Raw genomic sequence first — 16,687 nt, 5'->3', positions numbered from 1 at the left:
GAAAAGCCTAGCATGTTTTTGGCACCTGCACATAAGTAAAACAGCTATGGGCCCCTGGGCTATCTCTGCCATGCAGTGTTGAAGCAGCTGCTTTGTTTCCTTGTACGTTCATAGCTGGCTGTTGTGGAGGTGTGGTATAACCGAACACTACAGTCACAGAGAAATAAAGTAAGTACATTTATTGACTCCAAATGCTACGTCTAACCTTTATTTAGACATTGTGCTCAGCTGCAAGAGCCAAGAATTTATCCTTATCATTCAATGTGAATGACATACATGAATCCAGTGCAGGAAGCACAGCACTTGCTTCTCTCCTCAGCCACAGGGTTTTAGGTTTGTTGGTTCAATTTTTGATAGCACAACATTTCCCTCTGCATGGTGACACATTGGATGAAATATTATATAATCCATATTATATATTTACAAACAATGGTAAATTGACAATTAAAAATACACAATAACTAAGGCTCCATGTATAAGCTTGGCTGAAATCACTTTCCCCCTCTTGGAGTGGGCACACTGAGTTACCCAAGGGCTCTTCTTGCCCCAATCAGCTGCTATATATATATCCCTCAGTGAGCCTGGCACTTGTGAGCAGCTGCTGGACCACTCTACATAAGGCATGTTAGGAGGGATGGGCAGGACTGCTGTAGCTCTCCGCTCACATAGTGGTTGTAATGAGGAAATGCTGAGATTAAAGAGTTGGCTGGAGACCCACAACCTGCAGAATTTGAGGCAAAATGAGTGATTTAAACTGACAACACAGATTTGTAGTCCATCTCATTCAGCCTTGTTAAGATGAAAATGAATAGCCTATTTGAGATTGCTGAATCCCCTTTCCACCCCAGCTGAAAGTTAAGACTGTTCTGATTAAGTTATAAGTGAACACTGTTTCTTTATAGTTCATGAATGAATGTGGCACCATCGTATTCCCCCCCCCTTTTACCTGACACGAGGGGGGAATTGTAATCTCTCTCCCATGAGAACTTAACACAAGTTTCTGCTGCCTTTTTGACCTTCCCTGCCCCCTTCCCTTTCCGCTAGAATAGGGGTTAATGAAATAACTAAGGCTGCAATAAATGAAACTTGCTGACCATTATTAGCAACATCACCCTAACAACCACATAAGGGTACAATATTAAGACATTCACTTGCTAGCATCCTGAGTGTTTTTGGACATAAATAGGGAATGTCCCAGTAGCTGACACAGTTGCATGCTTTTGTTTTTCTGTGGAGTCTACTCTGGGCTTTCTGGCATGGGGGAATTATAGCACAAAAGCATTCCTGTGTCAGCCACCCTCAATTTTTTAGATAGGGCCCTGACTGCACAGTAGCTTGTGCCATTTTGTTCTCTGGGTATCTCCAATGTAGCAAACCATTAATAGGTGAAAGTGCATGGTCTATAATCAGGCTAGCACACTTCCTGCTCCTGCCTCCAGTTTCCTTTCATAGAGAAGAGATGGCAGCAGTGTGTGTTTTTCCCCAGTGGCTCCCACATCCAGATGTTGGGCAGCACTGGCGCCAGCACCCTTGACTTCAGCTCCAGCTAGAATTTTGCAGCTCCTCTCGGAGCCATGTAGGAAGGGGCTGTCCAAACTTGTTCATCAACTTGGATAGTTCAATGTTGTGCTCGCGATAGAAGTCTGCCAGGAACATGCGGGACTGCAACAGTTCCAAAGGGAGAGCAGAGTTAATGAAGGAACCGCTCACAACCATCCCTCCCAATTACATTACTGAGATGAATCCCACTTGGCTACTCACTGAGGAATCCATGTCTGGATATTTTCTTCCTTTACTTTTCCCCAGACACTTGGTCTTCCCTCCTTCAAGAACTTGACACCAAAATCCTTTTGCTTCATCAAACCTGAAAACACATGGGTTCTGAGTTGGAGCAATCTGAAGGGCTAGGCTAATGGCTTTCCAATATTTTGCTTGCTTTCTAGAGGAAAGGGGCTGAAAGCAGTTTCCACAAAAAAGTAAAACAAAGATTAACTTTTAATTGTTGTTGCAATGCCTTGCTAATATTTCTCAAGTGCATGAGCACTCGTGTTTCAAAATTTGCAAGAATAGTTTGGTGATCTGGTGCAGACCTGATGCTGGCTCCTTACAAAATCATAGGTTCCAAGTTGGTAGACACACTTGAGATGTGTACCACACTGGTACAACGTTCCTCCTCCCCTGGTATTGACACCAATGCACTAATGCAAACCAGATTCCCTCAGAACTAGTTCGCAAATGCATTTCTATCCAAGGCTTAAGAGTTACAGTGGTGCCTCGCACAACGAAAAACTGGCTAGACGAAACAGTTTTGTGTTGCGCAAGGCATTCGTAAGACGACAAAATTTTCTATGACCGCCACTTCGTCTTACGAAGCGCGGCCATAGAAAGCGACAAAGGAAGATCAGCTGTCAGCACGGGAAGCTGACAACTAATCTTCCTTTGCCGGGGGGACGGAGCCAAAACGCGGCAGTGCGGCGGCTGCCCCTGCCTCTCTTCCCCTTGGCTCGGGGAAGACAGGCGGGGGCAAGCAGCGCCCGCTGCGATTCGGCTCCATCCCCCGCCGCCACCTCTCGCCTGCCTCCCCCGGCACGGAGCGCAACTTCGGAGACCTCCGAAGTTGCGCTCCGTGCCGGGGGTGCGGGGCGAGAGGCGGTGGCGGGGGAAGATCTTCCCCCGCCCCCGCCTCGCACCCCAGACACGGAGCACAGTTTCGGAGGTCTCCGAAGTTGCGTTCCATGCCGGGGGTGCGGGGCGAGAGGCGGCGGGGGAAAGTCTTCCCCCGCCGCTTCTCGCCGTGCACAGCCGGCACGGAACGCAACTTCGGAGACCTCCGAAACTGTGCTCCGTGTCTGGGGTGCGAGGCGGGGGCGGGGGAAGATCTTCCCCCGCCGCCGCGAAAAGCCGGCATGGGGTGCAGTTTTGGAGGTTTCCGAAGCTGCACCCCATACCGGAGAAGGCAGGCGGGAGGCGGCAGAGCTTCCCCCGCCCCCGCCTCGCACCCCAGACATGGAGTGCAACTTCGGAGGTCTCCGAAGCTGCACTCCATGTCGGGGGAGGCAGGCAAGGTGGTGGCTGGGAGAAGAGAGCTTCTCCCCTTGCACACAGCCGGCATCGGACGGGGCTTCGGAGACCTTCTCCGAAGGCCCGTCGCATGCTGCCGCCAGTCCCCCAGAGCCTATAGGAACGCATTTATTAAGTTTCAATGCATCCCTATGGGAAACTGGGACTCGCTAGACGAAATATTCGTTACACGAATTAATTTAGTCTAGCGAGGCACCACTGTACTGGCTTACAAAAAGTAGCATGATTTGCATTAGTATATGATGCAGGTTTATAATAGCTGAATCCTAATAATGTTCATATGTGAACTGTGGCAAGAGGGTTAAGTTAAACTGTTGTCTTGAGCTTCATAAGGGGGTCTGTTTTATCACTGACATCCAGCCAAATCCAATTCTGATGGCACGGAGAGGTTGATAGCTATGGTATTTACAGAGCAATCCAAGGCTGTGTGTATGGTGGCGGAGAATACAAATGCCTTATCCAGAGCCCTACTAGACTGAGCCAGCAGCATGCAGGCAAGGGCAAAGGAACATTTTTATTCAGCTTCCTTTCTTTCAGCTTTACATTTTTTTTAACGTGGAAAACATATATGGGAAACATTTAGTCATGCTCAGGAACATGACTAGATACTTCTCTGGTTTGGGAGCCTATTGTGGGAAAGGAGGACTTTAGAGGTTTCAAATCCAAGATGCTTTCTGGGAAACCCTTTTTCGCCCTACTGATATCGGAGGAGTTGGTGAGGGAAGCCCTGGCATTAGGTCTCCAGTGTCAGAAGGGTAAATTCCCAGGGACCATAGGACTACACTAAGGCTGGGCGATGTCAGGTTTTCAACAGCCAAACATCGTGATCTGTCACCACCAGATGGAGGAAGGAACAAGCTGCATAGGTCCAGCCAGGCAAAACTGCCACCACTCTCACTGACGCAGTTTGTTTCCACCTCCCACCCCAAAGTGTCTCTGGCTTGTGAGCAACACATCGGGGGCTTGCTCAAGCCAGAGGCTTTCTTTGAACTATTCTGCTGAAGAGAGCACAGCCACCCATGCCTCAGGAGAGCAGTTTAAAGAATCTGGGGGAGGAACAAGCTGTATTGGCCTGTTGATGCAGCTTGCTCCTCTCTCTGCGGCATGAGGGGCAGAGCGTGATAGCAGTAAATCATGAGTCCTGCTGTTAGCAGAGAGGCTCAGGAGCAGCATGGGTTTTACCCACGATACACCGCTGGGTGAAGCCGCCATCGTGCTGTGCCCCTCATACCAGTCCTGGGCGATGCACAGTGGTCTTCAAGGTGGCATACAAGAAAGTAAAACTTGTAAAGCAAAAATACAGCAGCAGTAAATGGAAATGGAAACACTGCCAGCAGTCCAGATCATAGAGGAGGAAGCTGCTGAAATAGTATGGGGGTCTCAAAACATTTACCATGTATTTACACAAGCAAAGGCAGGCATGCAATCCTTACTTGAGTGCTTGGGTATAGTTGAACAGTGGTGTAACCCCCAGAAACCTTTGGATGTTCTCCATGATAGATGCGGGGCTTTGTCTGAGTTCCTGCCCATCCACAACCAAAACCTGAATTGAAGGAGAAACAATGAAGGTTTCAGAATAAATCTAATCATGTTAGGTAACAGATAGAAGCCCAGAAAGCAGAGATTCTATGCCAGGGGTGGGGAACCTTAAGTCACATACAATTATCAGACAATTATCCTGCTCATTTTCTATTCCTGGAAGGGGTGGCATTTCTTTAACATACATTAACTACGATCGCAGCAATCAACATACTGTATAGATCTTGCATTTTCAGGCATTTGCCTGAAGTCATGAGGGTTAAAAGAGACATGAACATTCAAACCCTGCCTGGCCTTCATGCATTGAATGCAGGTCAAAAGGAGGCCTTTACACACTTTCCGCTGAAATTCCTTTAGAAGCCTCCATGGGCTCAGAAATGCTAAACCTTCACAATCGATACACAAATACCTGAGGGGAGCCAGTGTACTGGGGAATATTGCAGAGTTTGTGTTTGTGCTCCTGCTTCATTATAGACTTTTAGCCCATATAAATTCAGGCAAGCATCTGAAGCATCCTTGGTGGCTAACACAGAAAGCCAAAAGGCACAGTAGATTGTTTTAGTTTCCTTCCACTATGAATTCTAATGCCCGACGTTCTACCGAGGAAGGTTGGAAAGACTTCCAAGTTTTAAACAACTGAGTTGGCTCAAACATGCTTTTTATAAAAATCCTGTAATCTCATTTTTGTGAGACCAACACAGCTACAGGATCCAGGTTTACCTGTTGTACAGGTGAAAGCTAATAAGGTACTCATTAGGAGTGAACAAAAGCAAACATATCAAGGTTTAAGTTCCCCTTCAAAATACCACCTGTATTGCATAACAATGTGATTATAAACACACCCAAAGGCTGCTGTACCTGTCCAGAAGGATAATACATCAGCCACCTCTCCAGATGAGTGGAATACAATCCAGGATTCAGACAGCGGTTCTGCAGGTTGTGCAACTCCTGAGGAGCTTGGGGCCCAGCAGAAATGATCTGGTAGAAAGTGTAGTTGAGTGCCACAGGGTCGTTGTGAGCACGCTGGTGCTACAAGCAGGTAATGGGAGGGGGGGAGAGAGAGAGAGAGACATGAGTGAATTAGCAGCACACTTCTCTTTCTAGTGTACGAGGCAGCATATCTGTATACGACATGCACCGTCACATCCCGATGACCCCACCTGCTGGGTCCTGCACATACTCCTGCAGTGATGCCAGGAGGAGTTCTTAAGGAATTACCTGATACCAGGAGTATGCTCTGTCAGCTGGATTGATCAGGATGGCAATTATTTTGGCCCGCGGAAGGAGAGCGGCACTCCGCCTGGGCACTACTTCGGTGTCAAAGTAATTGGCACTTTTCTCAAACATGAAATCTGTGCTGGCATTGGAGGGGATGGGAAAGAACTCCATGTACCTGTCATGTGAAGAAAATCGGGAGAGCGTGAGAACAAGGCATGTGTAATAGTGGTGATGGGCGTGACACAATGGGAACATAGGGGAGAGGCTAGTAGCTCCTAGCATTTTGCCCTGCCACAGGGGAACATGAAGGAAATGATAGTTTCAGACACAAATGAAAGAGAATGAAGACAAGGACAGTATTCTGCTAACACAATTCGCACTCTCAACTCCAGTCCCAGTGATTGGCAGTGTTGCATGGACATCAGTCTCAATATGACACACCTATACCACAGGTAAGGGGACACATCACAGTGGCAGGAGCAAGTTAAGAGGATTAATTCCCTCTGCCCTCCTTCATGCAGTAATCTTACGTATTTGTTATGTCAATCAGAATAATCAAGTCCTGAACCACCATGGTAGACTCAAACTGAGGCTGAAGCCAGGGTCTGCCTCATGACCAGACAAGCACTGCCCATTGTGTTGATGGCCATGGCAACTGCAGTTTGATTTAACTGAGCGGCAACAAAGGCAGCCGTAAGACCAGCCAAATAGGCCACTGTTCACCAATGTTACCATACCATTTACTTCAAATCTCTATTTAAAGGTTGACTGAACTCAATGCAGGTTAACATACACAACATTAGGAAGCAAATCAAATCATGCCAATGGCAACCAGTTGACCGAAACCTGCACAAATAATTTTTAATACCACTAAAAGGTTTCTGATGAGGGTCAGAATGCCTAACCCGACTGAATCAAAATCCCATTGAAAGTTTGTGGGACAGAGCAAGGGCAAATCAGTGAGCACACGCGTCAACACACTTACCAGTCAATTCCTTTGTGATAGTTGAGTCCATTAAAGAACTGGATCTCTTCATAGGTGGAGGGGCTTGGAAAGTTGCTGGTAACAGCTGGGTGCATGGATAGGAAGAAATGCACAGCTGTCGTACCTGAAACGACACAGTGGAAACAAAACAATGTTTTGTGAGAGATTTGTCTGGGAGCAAAAAGGTCTGAAACATAAGCTGGTACTAGCACAACTGCTACCAACACCTCTTCTTGACACACGGAATAGTTTGTCCTGGGCCAAAGCTGTTGCCCATATTGCTCAACGTGGTAAGGAAAGCCCCAACTATAACCACTACCCTCAGCCACTCTGGCAATTCCCATTGGACTAGGCAGAGCGTGAGCTTTGTCAGGCGAAGGCTTCTTTCTGAAGCCAACTGCAATATAATTGATTAAAGTGGAAAGATCTGAAGCGTATGAAGCCACAAACTAGGCCCAAAATGCAATACCTGTGCTTCTTCACGTTCCCTCCCTTATAAGTCTCTTAACCGTTTGTCCTTGTTTTTATTTAAGTAAAGTATGATATAATTGTTGGGACACGGGTGGCACTGTGGGTTAAACCACAGAGCTTGCCGATCAGAAGGTCGGCGGTTCAAATCCCTGCGCCGGGGTGAGCTCCCGTTGTTCGGTCCCTGCTCCTGCCAACCTAGCAGTTCGAAAGCATGTCAAAGTGCAAGTAGATAAATAGGTACCGCTCCGGTGGGAAGGTAAACAGCGTCTCCGTGCTTAGTCATGCTGGCCACATGACCCGGAAGCTGTATGCTGGCTCCCTCGGCCAGTAAAGTGAGATGAGCACTGCAACTCCAGAGTCGTCCGCGACTGGACCTACAGTAATGGTCAGGGGCACCTTTTACCTTTATGTTATAATCACCTTTTAATTACTAGTTTTTATCCCTTAGCAGTTTTAAGTCTCATGTGTTCAGTTCGTCCATATGTTTTATCTTATGCTGGTCTGTGACCAAAATAAAGTTTGATACTGAAACGTTATCATGCAGCTCAGTTGCATAGGTCAATAAGAACATCTTTTAAAACCTGACACAGTCAAGCCTGTAGAGGGCACTACTATACCTTTCCTACACTCAAAGGTGTACTCGTTCTACATCTTATCTCAGCTTGCCAGTTCTGGAATTTAATATTAATTGGGTGGAACAGGCAACCCCGAGAAATTCAAGATGACAATTTTGGCAATTGACAACTTGGAATTGCTTCTCCCCCCCCCACCTGGCATTTCCCAGAAGACCTAAATCAGCTCCGGCTAAGTTTTAAGGCAGCAACAGAGAACCTGCGTCTCTCAAATTGCTGTCGAATTACAACTCCCATCATGCCTGACTACTGGCTATGCTGCCCAGGACTCATGGGAATTGGAGTTTGAGAACACCTGGAAGACCCCATCATGTTCCAACACAAAAAGAAAAAGGCCACATCACACAATATATTAATGGCAAAAAAAAGACCATGATGGCCAGTGGGTTATGTTACCAGTTTTCTGAGGACCAACGATGAGAAACTTGGGAAGCCGGTCACATGTCTTCTCTTTGGACCAGATGTCTTTATGCCGCTTGTCATCACAAGGGTTCTACATCAATTAAAAAATCACGCATGAGATAATGTGGGGAATAATTACATCAGGCCTGATAGAAGTACGTTCGTGTTTACCCCAGGCACAATCACTCTGGTCTACAGCACATTAAGAGCTTGGCTGGCATATGTTGGCATCAGCGCTCTATTCTAGATGAAATGGTCATTTGTTGGTCAAAGGTTTTGTGGCAGTCTCCTGGAGGAGTTAACTGGGTGGGAGTATCAGCAAGCAAATGAAGACATGTCCGAGGAAAGAGGGGAAATAAAATCACAACTGCAAGTACGACACTATTCAATCTGTTGGAAATATTTAGCCATGCATTTTCACCACAACTGGGGAGACCTGGAAGTTTAAAAAACTGGGCCTAAAATTCTGACAAAGGTATCCCAATTCTGTTCAGAAAAACCATACAGCATTTTAGATCCCAGAACCACCACTAGTTCATACTTTGCGTATTCCTCACTTAAGACCCAATAGGAGAAAAACAAACGTCTCTCTTCTGTAGCAACCCATTCACATCCACTCTGCTCAGAAGCCCTTTATTTATATTAAACTTACAGCTGCAGGCTGGTTGAAGGGAAATTGTCCTGGAATCTCACCTGCCACAGAGGGTTCTTTTCCTGTGAAAATATTTCAAAATACTTTTTGGCCAGCTGGATGGGCGGCAGAGTCTGAAGACGGAGGTTGGTCCAGCACTGCACAAATTTGACGAGGCTTTCGAAAGTGTAGAGCCCAAGGCGATCGTTTCCATAATTGGACAAGTGGGTCATGAAGATGCTGATCTACAAACAAAGAAGGAAATGAGGGCATTTGTTAGTGTCGGAAGATTGATATCACTTGGAAAATTCTATCTGCTTTCCACTCTTGTTCTGCAGGGGCAGCATTGGCCAATGAGCATCTTACACACACTCGGCAGTTGCTCTCGTGTGAAAAATGAAAACAACCCATTGCTCCAAATCCATAGTTCCATTGTTGACACTATTCAGGTCCCTTGTGCAGGTTCTCTGGATACTCAGCTGTACTTTGGTTCTTTAATTATCATTATTCATTTGATTTACTTATAACCTGCCTTTCTATAATAAATAAATAAATAAATGCCCAGGTGGCTAACTACAATAAAATCCACAATACAATAATGATGCAATCCAGATGGATTAAAAAGTTTCATTTGAAATCACTGTTTCCAAAGCGTTGCATTCAGCTGGGCAGGACTACAAAGCATCTGCATTTAAAGATTGCATGCAATCTGGGTTCTTTCTTTTCCTCAGGAATCCTGCAAATGGCCTTTTACATGCAACATAATATCACTTCCCAGGGACAATTAATGGTTCAGCAAGCTTCCACAACAGACAAACCAGGTGGCTGCTAAACTCAAAGAAGCCTGTCTGAGGACATAACTTTAATCTTACATTGGCTGCCACAAAGTCCTTGGGTGCCGCCAAACTTGGGGGGGTGGGTTGCTCTTTTGAGGCTTGAAACGTCTGTTTTGTAAGGTGTAGTGCATTAGCACTTGTGGTCAGTCATAATTCTATTTTTTTAGCCAGATTGGATTCCAAGAAAGACTTTAGTGATACCAGGTGCTCATGATCAGACTCAGTCTCTGCAAACTAATGTGGCTCCTAAGCAGATATGCGGTTAAATGAAGACAAAGAACCTTCCTTTTAAACACACCACCTCTTACCTGGCTAAAGAAACCAGGTGTTTGCAACAATCTGTGCCTAAGTGACAGTCACCAGATAACAACACCTGTTAACTCTTTAATTAAGAAGTCTGGTGTGGGAAGAACAGATACCTCATCTGTAACGCTTCCCAGAGAAGCTGGCCCCTAGTAAAACAACATTTAACAAGTGAGGAAATTGGATAGGGGAGAGGGAGGAGAATTAACAAGGTCATGTATTCAGTTTGATTACACAGTGACTGATTTTCTGGCAGGCAGGCCTTGTCCGGCACTAACCAGATCAAGTACATCATTACAAGGAGAACCCCAATATGTCTTTCCCCCTGGTTTCCAGTTTTCCCATCAAATGTGACCATCTTAATATAGAATTTCAAATAAGTTTTGGGAACTAGCAGCAAAAGCTTTCCTGCACTTGGAGGAGGCTGGTGTGAATGTGAGGCATGGTCTGCTGCCAGATGCTTCCTTTCCAAGTTCTGACCTTTCAGGGCTGGGGTGATTTTGACACCCAAGAGCACACAGCACACCAAGAGGCTGACCTGGAGGCTCCATGCAAACCATCAAAAGAAGAGCACCCAACTCGCAATGGCAGCATTTCCATCCAAGTGCTAAAATACAGACAAGTAGCTTCCAGGAGAAAAAGAATTACTAAAATATTATGAGGCTGGAGGGGTAATGCACCAGCTTCTCATGGAGGGCCTCTGGGATTCTAGCAGTTCTGGCTAAATGCCTCACATCTAGAGGGAGAGATATCCCAAGTTTGTTGCTTTATCATGTTCACTAACACATTTGGGAGAGGAGTTGATTTTCTGAATCTCTGGGCTTGGGACAGGAGATTGGTCTTCACATTAACACCACTGCCTCTCAGAAGTGAGCCTGAGTGATTTCAAGATCTGGATTACTCTAGGCCAGGGAATACTCTAGGCCAGAGGAAACTTGGTGGCCTTTGAATTGACTACAACTCACATGAGCCTCAGGCAGCATGTTCAATGGTCAAGGATGATGGAACCTGTAATCCAACATCTGAAAGAGGGGCGTAGCCAGGATGAAAATTAGGGGGGCAGGGGGGCAAGGGGGGGCCAAGGGGCGGGGGGAGGGGCCACAGCGGGGCAAGGAAAGCTCCCTTCTCCCTTGCCAGCTTTCCCTCCACCCGCCCCGGCGATCGCGGAGGGGGAGGAGGGGTTCGGGGCAGCCCGATTTCGAACGGCAGGGGCGAGGGGGCGCCAGGATCAGCCCAAAATCGGGCTGCTCCGACTCCTTCCTCCCCCTCCGCGATCGGCAGGGGTGAGGGGGGCGCCAGGATCAGCCCGAAATCGGGCAGCTCCGATTTCCCCTCCTCCCCCTCTGCGATCGCCGGGGCGGGTGGAGGGAAGGCTCCAGAGCCGTGCAAAGCGGTTGCCTGGCTTTCCCTCCGCCCGCCCCACAGCCAGCAAGGGAGAAGGGAGACGTCCCTTCTCCCTGGCCGGCTGTGGGGCGGGTGGAGGGAAAGCCCCAGAGCCGCACAAAGCGGTTGCCTGGCTTTCCCTCCGCCGGCCAGCGGCCCTGCTTCTAGGGGGGGCAATTGCCCCCTCCTGCCCCCCCTGCCTACACCCATGATCTGAAACTGTTTTAAAGGACTCCCTAGGGTGGGCTGATCCACAAACCATTGGTCGTGGGGCCTCTTGGCAATGCTGTACTTTTATTCATGCACAAACTGCTGAGCTCATTGGCACCTAGTGCCATATGGGGAAAAATATGGGCCCGGATTCAATTATCTCTGATCGCCAGCGAGGGTCGTTGCAAGAATAATGGTTGCACAATATGGAATCTTAATACTATAGTTGCGCTAGCAGAAGTTTGTTGGGTGACCAGTTGTGCAACATGGAGTATTGTATCTGTTGTGCCACCAGCTACAAGAACTATGCTGGCTCTGTGCCCTTCTCTTGTGCATGTCATTGCTAAGGGACTTTCAATTCAGTGTGAAGATAAATTCCCCTCTTTTTGTCTCTAACCCTAGTTACATAGTGCCCTTCAGCTCTTTATATTGGACAAACAGGCCAAACCCTATGCCAAAGGATAAATGGACATAAATCTGACATTAGGAATCACAAGACAGAGAAACCAGTAGGAGAACACTTCAATCTCCCAGTACATTCTATACAAGATCTCAAAGTAGTTGTCTTATTACAAAAGAATTTCAGAAATAGACTGGAAAGAGAACTTATTACCAAGCTTAAAACCATGGAGAGACCTGGTCTGAATAAAGACATTGGATTCTTATCTCATTATACATGATAAAGCTATATTTAGCCATCTCATCCCTTGCTTTTTCTTGTAAGACCAATTGCAGTAGTTAACAGTCGTCAACAGCTATCAGTCAGTCAATCACCCATTCCCACCACCCTTTTAAGTAATACCCCTCCCCACCCTCTGACTATATATAAGCGTCTGGTGACTTCTGTTTCAGTGTATCTGAAGAAGTGTGCATGCACACAAAAGCTCATACCAATGACAAACTTAGTTGGTCTCTAAGGTGCTGCTGGAAGGATTTTTAAAATTTTGTTTTGACTACGTCAGACCAACACGGCTACCTACCTGTACCTAGCTACATAATCACGCTCCATTCTACACGCTCCATTCATTTTGGATGAAGCAGCTTTGGCAAATGACTTGGGCTCCTTGGAATCTGAGCCACTCAGCTGAATTGGAGCTGCTATCCAGACTAACCTTGTTAACTACTTTTGAATGGTGTTTGGCACATAAGCAGTATATTAATTAATTACAGTAATTATAATGATAAATCATTCTTTCTCTCTTAATATATAGAGTTTGAACCAGGCTTGTTTTGATTGTCTAAAAGCCATGATGTAACTACTGCGGTCCCGCCAGTGCTACCGTTCCATACCTTCCCAAACTAGTGACTTAGAATGGCAACTGTTGTCTACCTATCATCTGACGACGACATCCGACAACCATTCAGACTAGTTACCAACACAAAAGTCTGATCTTATTCCCCAAGATCCTGCCTCCACCTCATCTAAGCAGCCACGACTATTAAAAAAACCCAAGTGTGAAAGGGTAGCAATCAGAAATTAAAACAGCAAGCTGAAAATAGAGCAGCAATAAGCCTGGTGCAGAAGGAACTGGAGGGGTCAAGTGGGAGGTGTGCAACTCTATAGCTTCAGGGAAACGCAAGCAAATATATGCAATGACTGCCTTTTCTGGGAGCAGAAAGCTGCATTCATTTGCTGACATCATGGTTTTGCTGGCTAGTCAGGAGATCAAACATCCTGTGTTTATACTGCAGAGTTAAACATACATATGCACACACACACTCCAACTCTTGCATTTCTGCATATACTCACAGGGATTCAAACATCTGTTATGGATCAGTGAGGAGAGGCTGTTTGGAGCTCTTTATTTTAGGTGGGACATCTTTATCAGTTAAAGTGGAAGGACTGAGAGTTTTAAGTCAGTTGGCAACCAAAGCAATTGGTTCATGGACCGGATTGTTGATGAAATGGGAGAGCAAACCAATGCCAACAACTAGGGAGTAGGATGAGTTGGGACACAGGTCATGCTTTTTGGTATTTGGTGTAAAGTAAACCATAAAGAAGGCTGATCGCCGAAGAATTGTTTTGACTAAGAATTGTTTTGACCGAAGAATTGATGCTTTTGAATTATGGTGCTGGAGGAGACTCTTGAGAGTCCCATGGACTGCAAGAAGATCAAACCTACCCATTCTTAAGGAAATCAGCCCTGAGTGCTCACTGGAAGGACAGATCGTGAAGCTGAGGCTACAATACTTTGGCCACCTCATGAGAAGAGAAGAATCCTTGGAAAAGACCCTGATGTTGGGAAAGATGGAGGGCACTAGGAGAAGGGGACGACAGAGGACGAGATGGTTGGGCAGTGTTCTCGAAGCTACGAACATGAGTTTGACCAAACTGCGGGAGGCAGTGGAAGACAGGAGTGCCTGGTGTGCTATGGTACATGGGGTCACGAAGAGTCGGACACGACTAAACGACTAAACAACAACAAACTGCTCACTGACTTGTTTTCACAGAAACATCAGGCTGGGAGGAGGTATTGGAGACTGTAATACATTTTGTCCTCTTGCCAAGTGTAGCTAGCTGGGAACACCAGCAATCCTCTTTCAGAGATGACATTATAGAATCATAAAATTGTGGGGTTGGGTGGGACCCTGAGAGTCATCTAGTCCAACCTACTGCAATGCAGGAATCTCATCTAAAGCATCCTGCCAAGCCACAGAGTGCTCAGCAGTGTCAGGGATTTTCTCGAAAAAAATGAATTAGAAAGTTTTATTTAAAATGTTCTGGGAAGTTTTCTAAATTGATTGGGATCTGATACAGCAATTTTATTTCACACACACACACACACCAGAAATGTACCCTGTGTTAATTTTACATGCTGTAAAGTATTTGAGATGAAACATTCATCTAGAAAAGAATCAATATGAAAACCACAATGTGGTTTGAGTGTTAATATTTAAACAAATACAAAGCTTAACTTAGAAATAATCGTTATTGGAATATTTGCCACTATTCTAAAACATGGCAATTTGATAGCCATGAACTGCCCTGACATTTGAGTGGGGGATAAAAGCACTGAATATGCTAATTTTAGCATACCCAAAGAGCTGTGCATTAGAATAAAGATCTTTCCCATATATGTATGCAGTGCCCACATCTGAAATACGAAAGGAGGGAAAGTGTGGGATAACCAACATGCTCAAGTCTAATTAATGCATAATGAATGGATACAATTGTAGTTGACATGGGAAGTATCCAGTTCATGCACCAGAGGTGGTTTTAGGGTAGCACAACTGGTACAAGCTCCCTGGGCACTGAGCTGCAGGGGGCACCACAACCATGATGGAGGACAGAGCGTGACAGGCAGAGGGTGCACAGGGCGCTGCTGAAATTTGAGACACCAAAGCCTGCCACTCAGTCACTGCATGGGGGCAGGGAGGAATCATGCTTGCTGGGCTCATCTCTAATCTCTAGGCACCTGCTGTACCTTACCTGCCACCACCATTAATCCCTGTACACATAGAGCAAAAGGTTCAGACCAGCTTCCCGCAGACAGATCTAAATACTGAATACTTGGAGGGCAGGGACAGAGCAAGTGATTGGCAGCCCTGTTTCCCCTCCAGGCTTTGGGTCTAAGAATGTAGGCTACCCTTGAGAAGAAGGTTTATCCCTAGGAAGAACCTCCGTCACATTTCTGTCATCCCTGAAGCATTTTCAGTAGGTTCCTGGGTGGCAAAACTGTTCGGCCAATTTTTCTCACAAATGCTTCCCTTCACTTTTCTGCCCAACTTTTGCCAGCTGTTTTCTTTTCCTGTGCTCTCTGATGTAGGGTAGAAAAAAATAAAATTTCATTGTTGGCATTTGTCAGTCTCTGGAGACAGCCCGGTGACAATTAGGCCTCAAGACTGCTGCCTGTGTTTAGCGTATGTACAGACTGTATTTCCAACTACTTTTGCCCATCCTTCACCTCGTGAAGCACACAGGTAATCACAAACATTGCCCCCCCCCCCCATGCTGCAGCACTTACTGGGTTCAGGAGCACTGTCAGAAAGAGTTCACCACCGCGAATGCTTTTGTCCAGCTCCTTGGAGCCACCAGGATACTCATTATAAAATATGGTGTGAGTGAAAAGACCACAAGTCTGTCGAGGCAACACCTGGGTGAGCCGGGGGAGAGGAAAATTAGAGATGGCCATGGATTATCCCTGTGAATTTTAACATGCAGCCAACAGTGGGAACATGCAGCCAAAGGAGAAGGCAATTCCACTGGGGTTAGATGGTGTCAACATCATATTCTGCTATCATTCCCAACTGCCATTTTCAGTCCCACTCCAAAAAGATAGTAAGAAAAAACACACCACTTGGTGTTCTGCAGCTACTCAGCATATTTAGTCCTTGTGAGGCTGTTCTGAGGTTTCCTTCCCAAGAAATTTTCCTAAACCTTTTCTTGCACTTCCACAAACCCCATGGCTCTCCTAAGCATGCCGAGAGCACCATCCATGCACAAGAGGCAGCTCTTTTGGCTATGTGAGGACTGGCACTCAAGGGAACTGAGTCCTTTATTAATACGTAATGTAAAGTTAAAGGCGTGAATCAATCCAGCCTCTCCTGCTCAGCTGCCCAACAGCGACACAACTGTTGGAGCAGTTGCATGGCTTCACTTGGAAGGTCTTCTGTCTCAGATCCTACATACTGGGAATTCTACACTGGTCTTAATGATTGCTACAAAGAACTGACTTTCATTCAAATTTATGAAGGGTGTCTAACCACAGTGGCTATGTTCTGCCTCCACTGTTGGACAGTATGCCTCAGGATTCTAGTTGATGGGGATCACAAGTGGAGAGTACTGTTGTATTCATGCCCTGCTTGCAAGCCTCCTAGAGGCATCGTTGGTCACTGTGAGAACAGGACTCTGGACTGCACGGACCTTGGTAAAATCCAGCAGGACTCTTTCTTGTGTTCCCTTTGCTTTCGTGTTTGAGAGTTTCAGGGAAGATTAGCATTCAAAATGCAGGGATGAGTACCCAATAAGCTAGTGGCCATGTTTCTCCTCCAGATA

At 46.3% G+C, this 16,687-nt stretch overlaps 1 protein-coding gene across 13 annotated transcripts in view; it reads right to left on the bottom strand.

Moving 5' to 3' along the window:
* Positions 1-164: 164 nt before the first annotated feature.
* Positions 165-16,687, bottom strand: part of NDST2 (N-deacetylase and N-sulfotransferase 2) — a 103,540-nt gene continuing 87,017 nt past the window's right edge. For 12 of the 13 annotated variants that reach the window (XM_035138178.2, XM_060275052.1, XM_060275049.1 and 9 more), the window contains 9 exons: positions 15,657-15,785; positions 9,022-9,204; positions 8,323-8,419; positions 6,824-6,947; positions 5,839-6,013; positions 5,479-5,649; positions 4,515-4,624; positions 1,762-1,864; positions 165-1,662 (listed from right to left, as the gene is read on the bottom strand). In XM_035138178.2, coding sequence (XP_034994069.2) covers positions 1,537-1,662; positions 1,762-1,864; positions 4,515-4,624; positions 5,479-5,649; positions 5,839-6,013; positions 6,824-6,947; positions 8,323-8,419; positions 9,022-9,204; positions 15,657-15,785 — 1,218 coding nt within the window. In that variant the 3' untranslated portion in view covers positions 165-1,536. Of the gene's footprint in view, positions 1,663-1,761; positions 1,865-4,504; positions 5,650-5,838; positions 6,014-6,823; positions 6,948-8,322; positions 8,420-9,021; positions 9,205-15,656; positions 15,786-16,687 lie in introns of those variants that run through there. The other variant, XM_060275057.1, reaches the window with a different exon arrangement.

This window comes from Zootoca vivipara, chromosome 5, assembly GCF_963506605.1.
Source record: "Zootoca vivipara chromosome 5, rZooViv1.1, whole genome shotgun sequence".
Taxonomy (NCBI): domain Eukaryota; kingdom Metazoa; phylum Chordata; class Lepidosauria; order Squamata; family Lacertidae; genus Zootoca; species Zootoca vivipara.
This window is presented reverse-complemented; position numbering and strand designations above follow the sequence as displayed.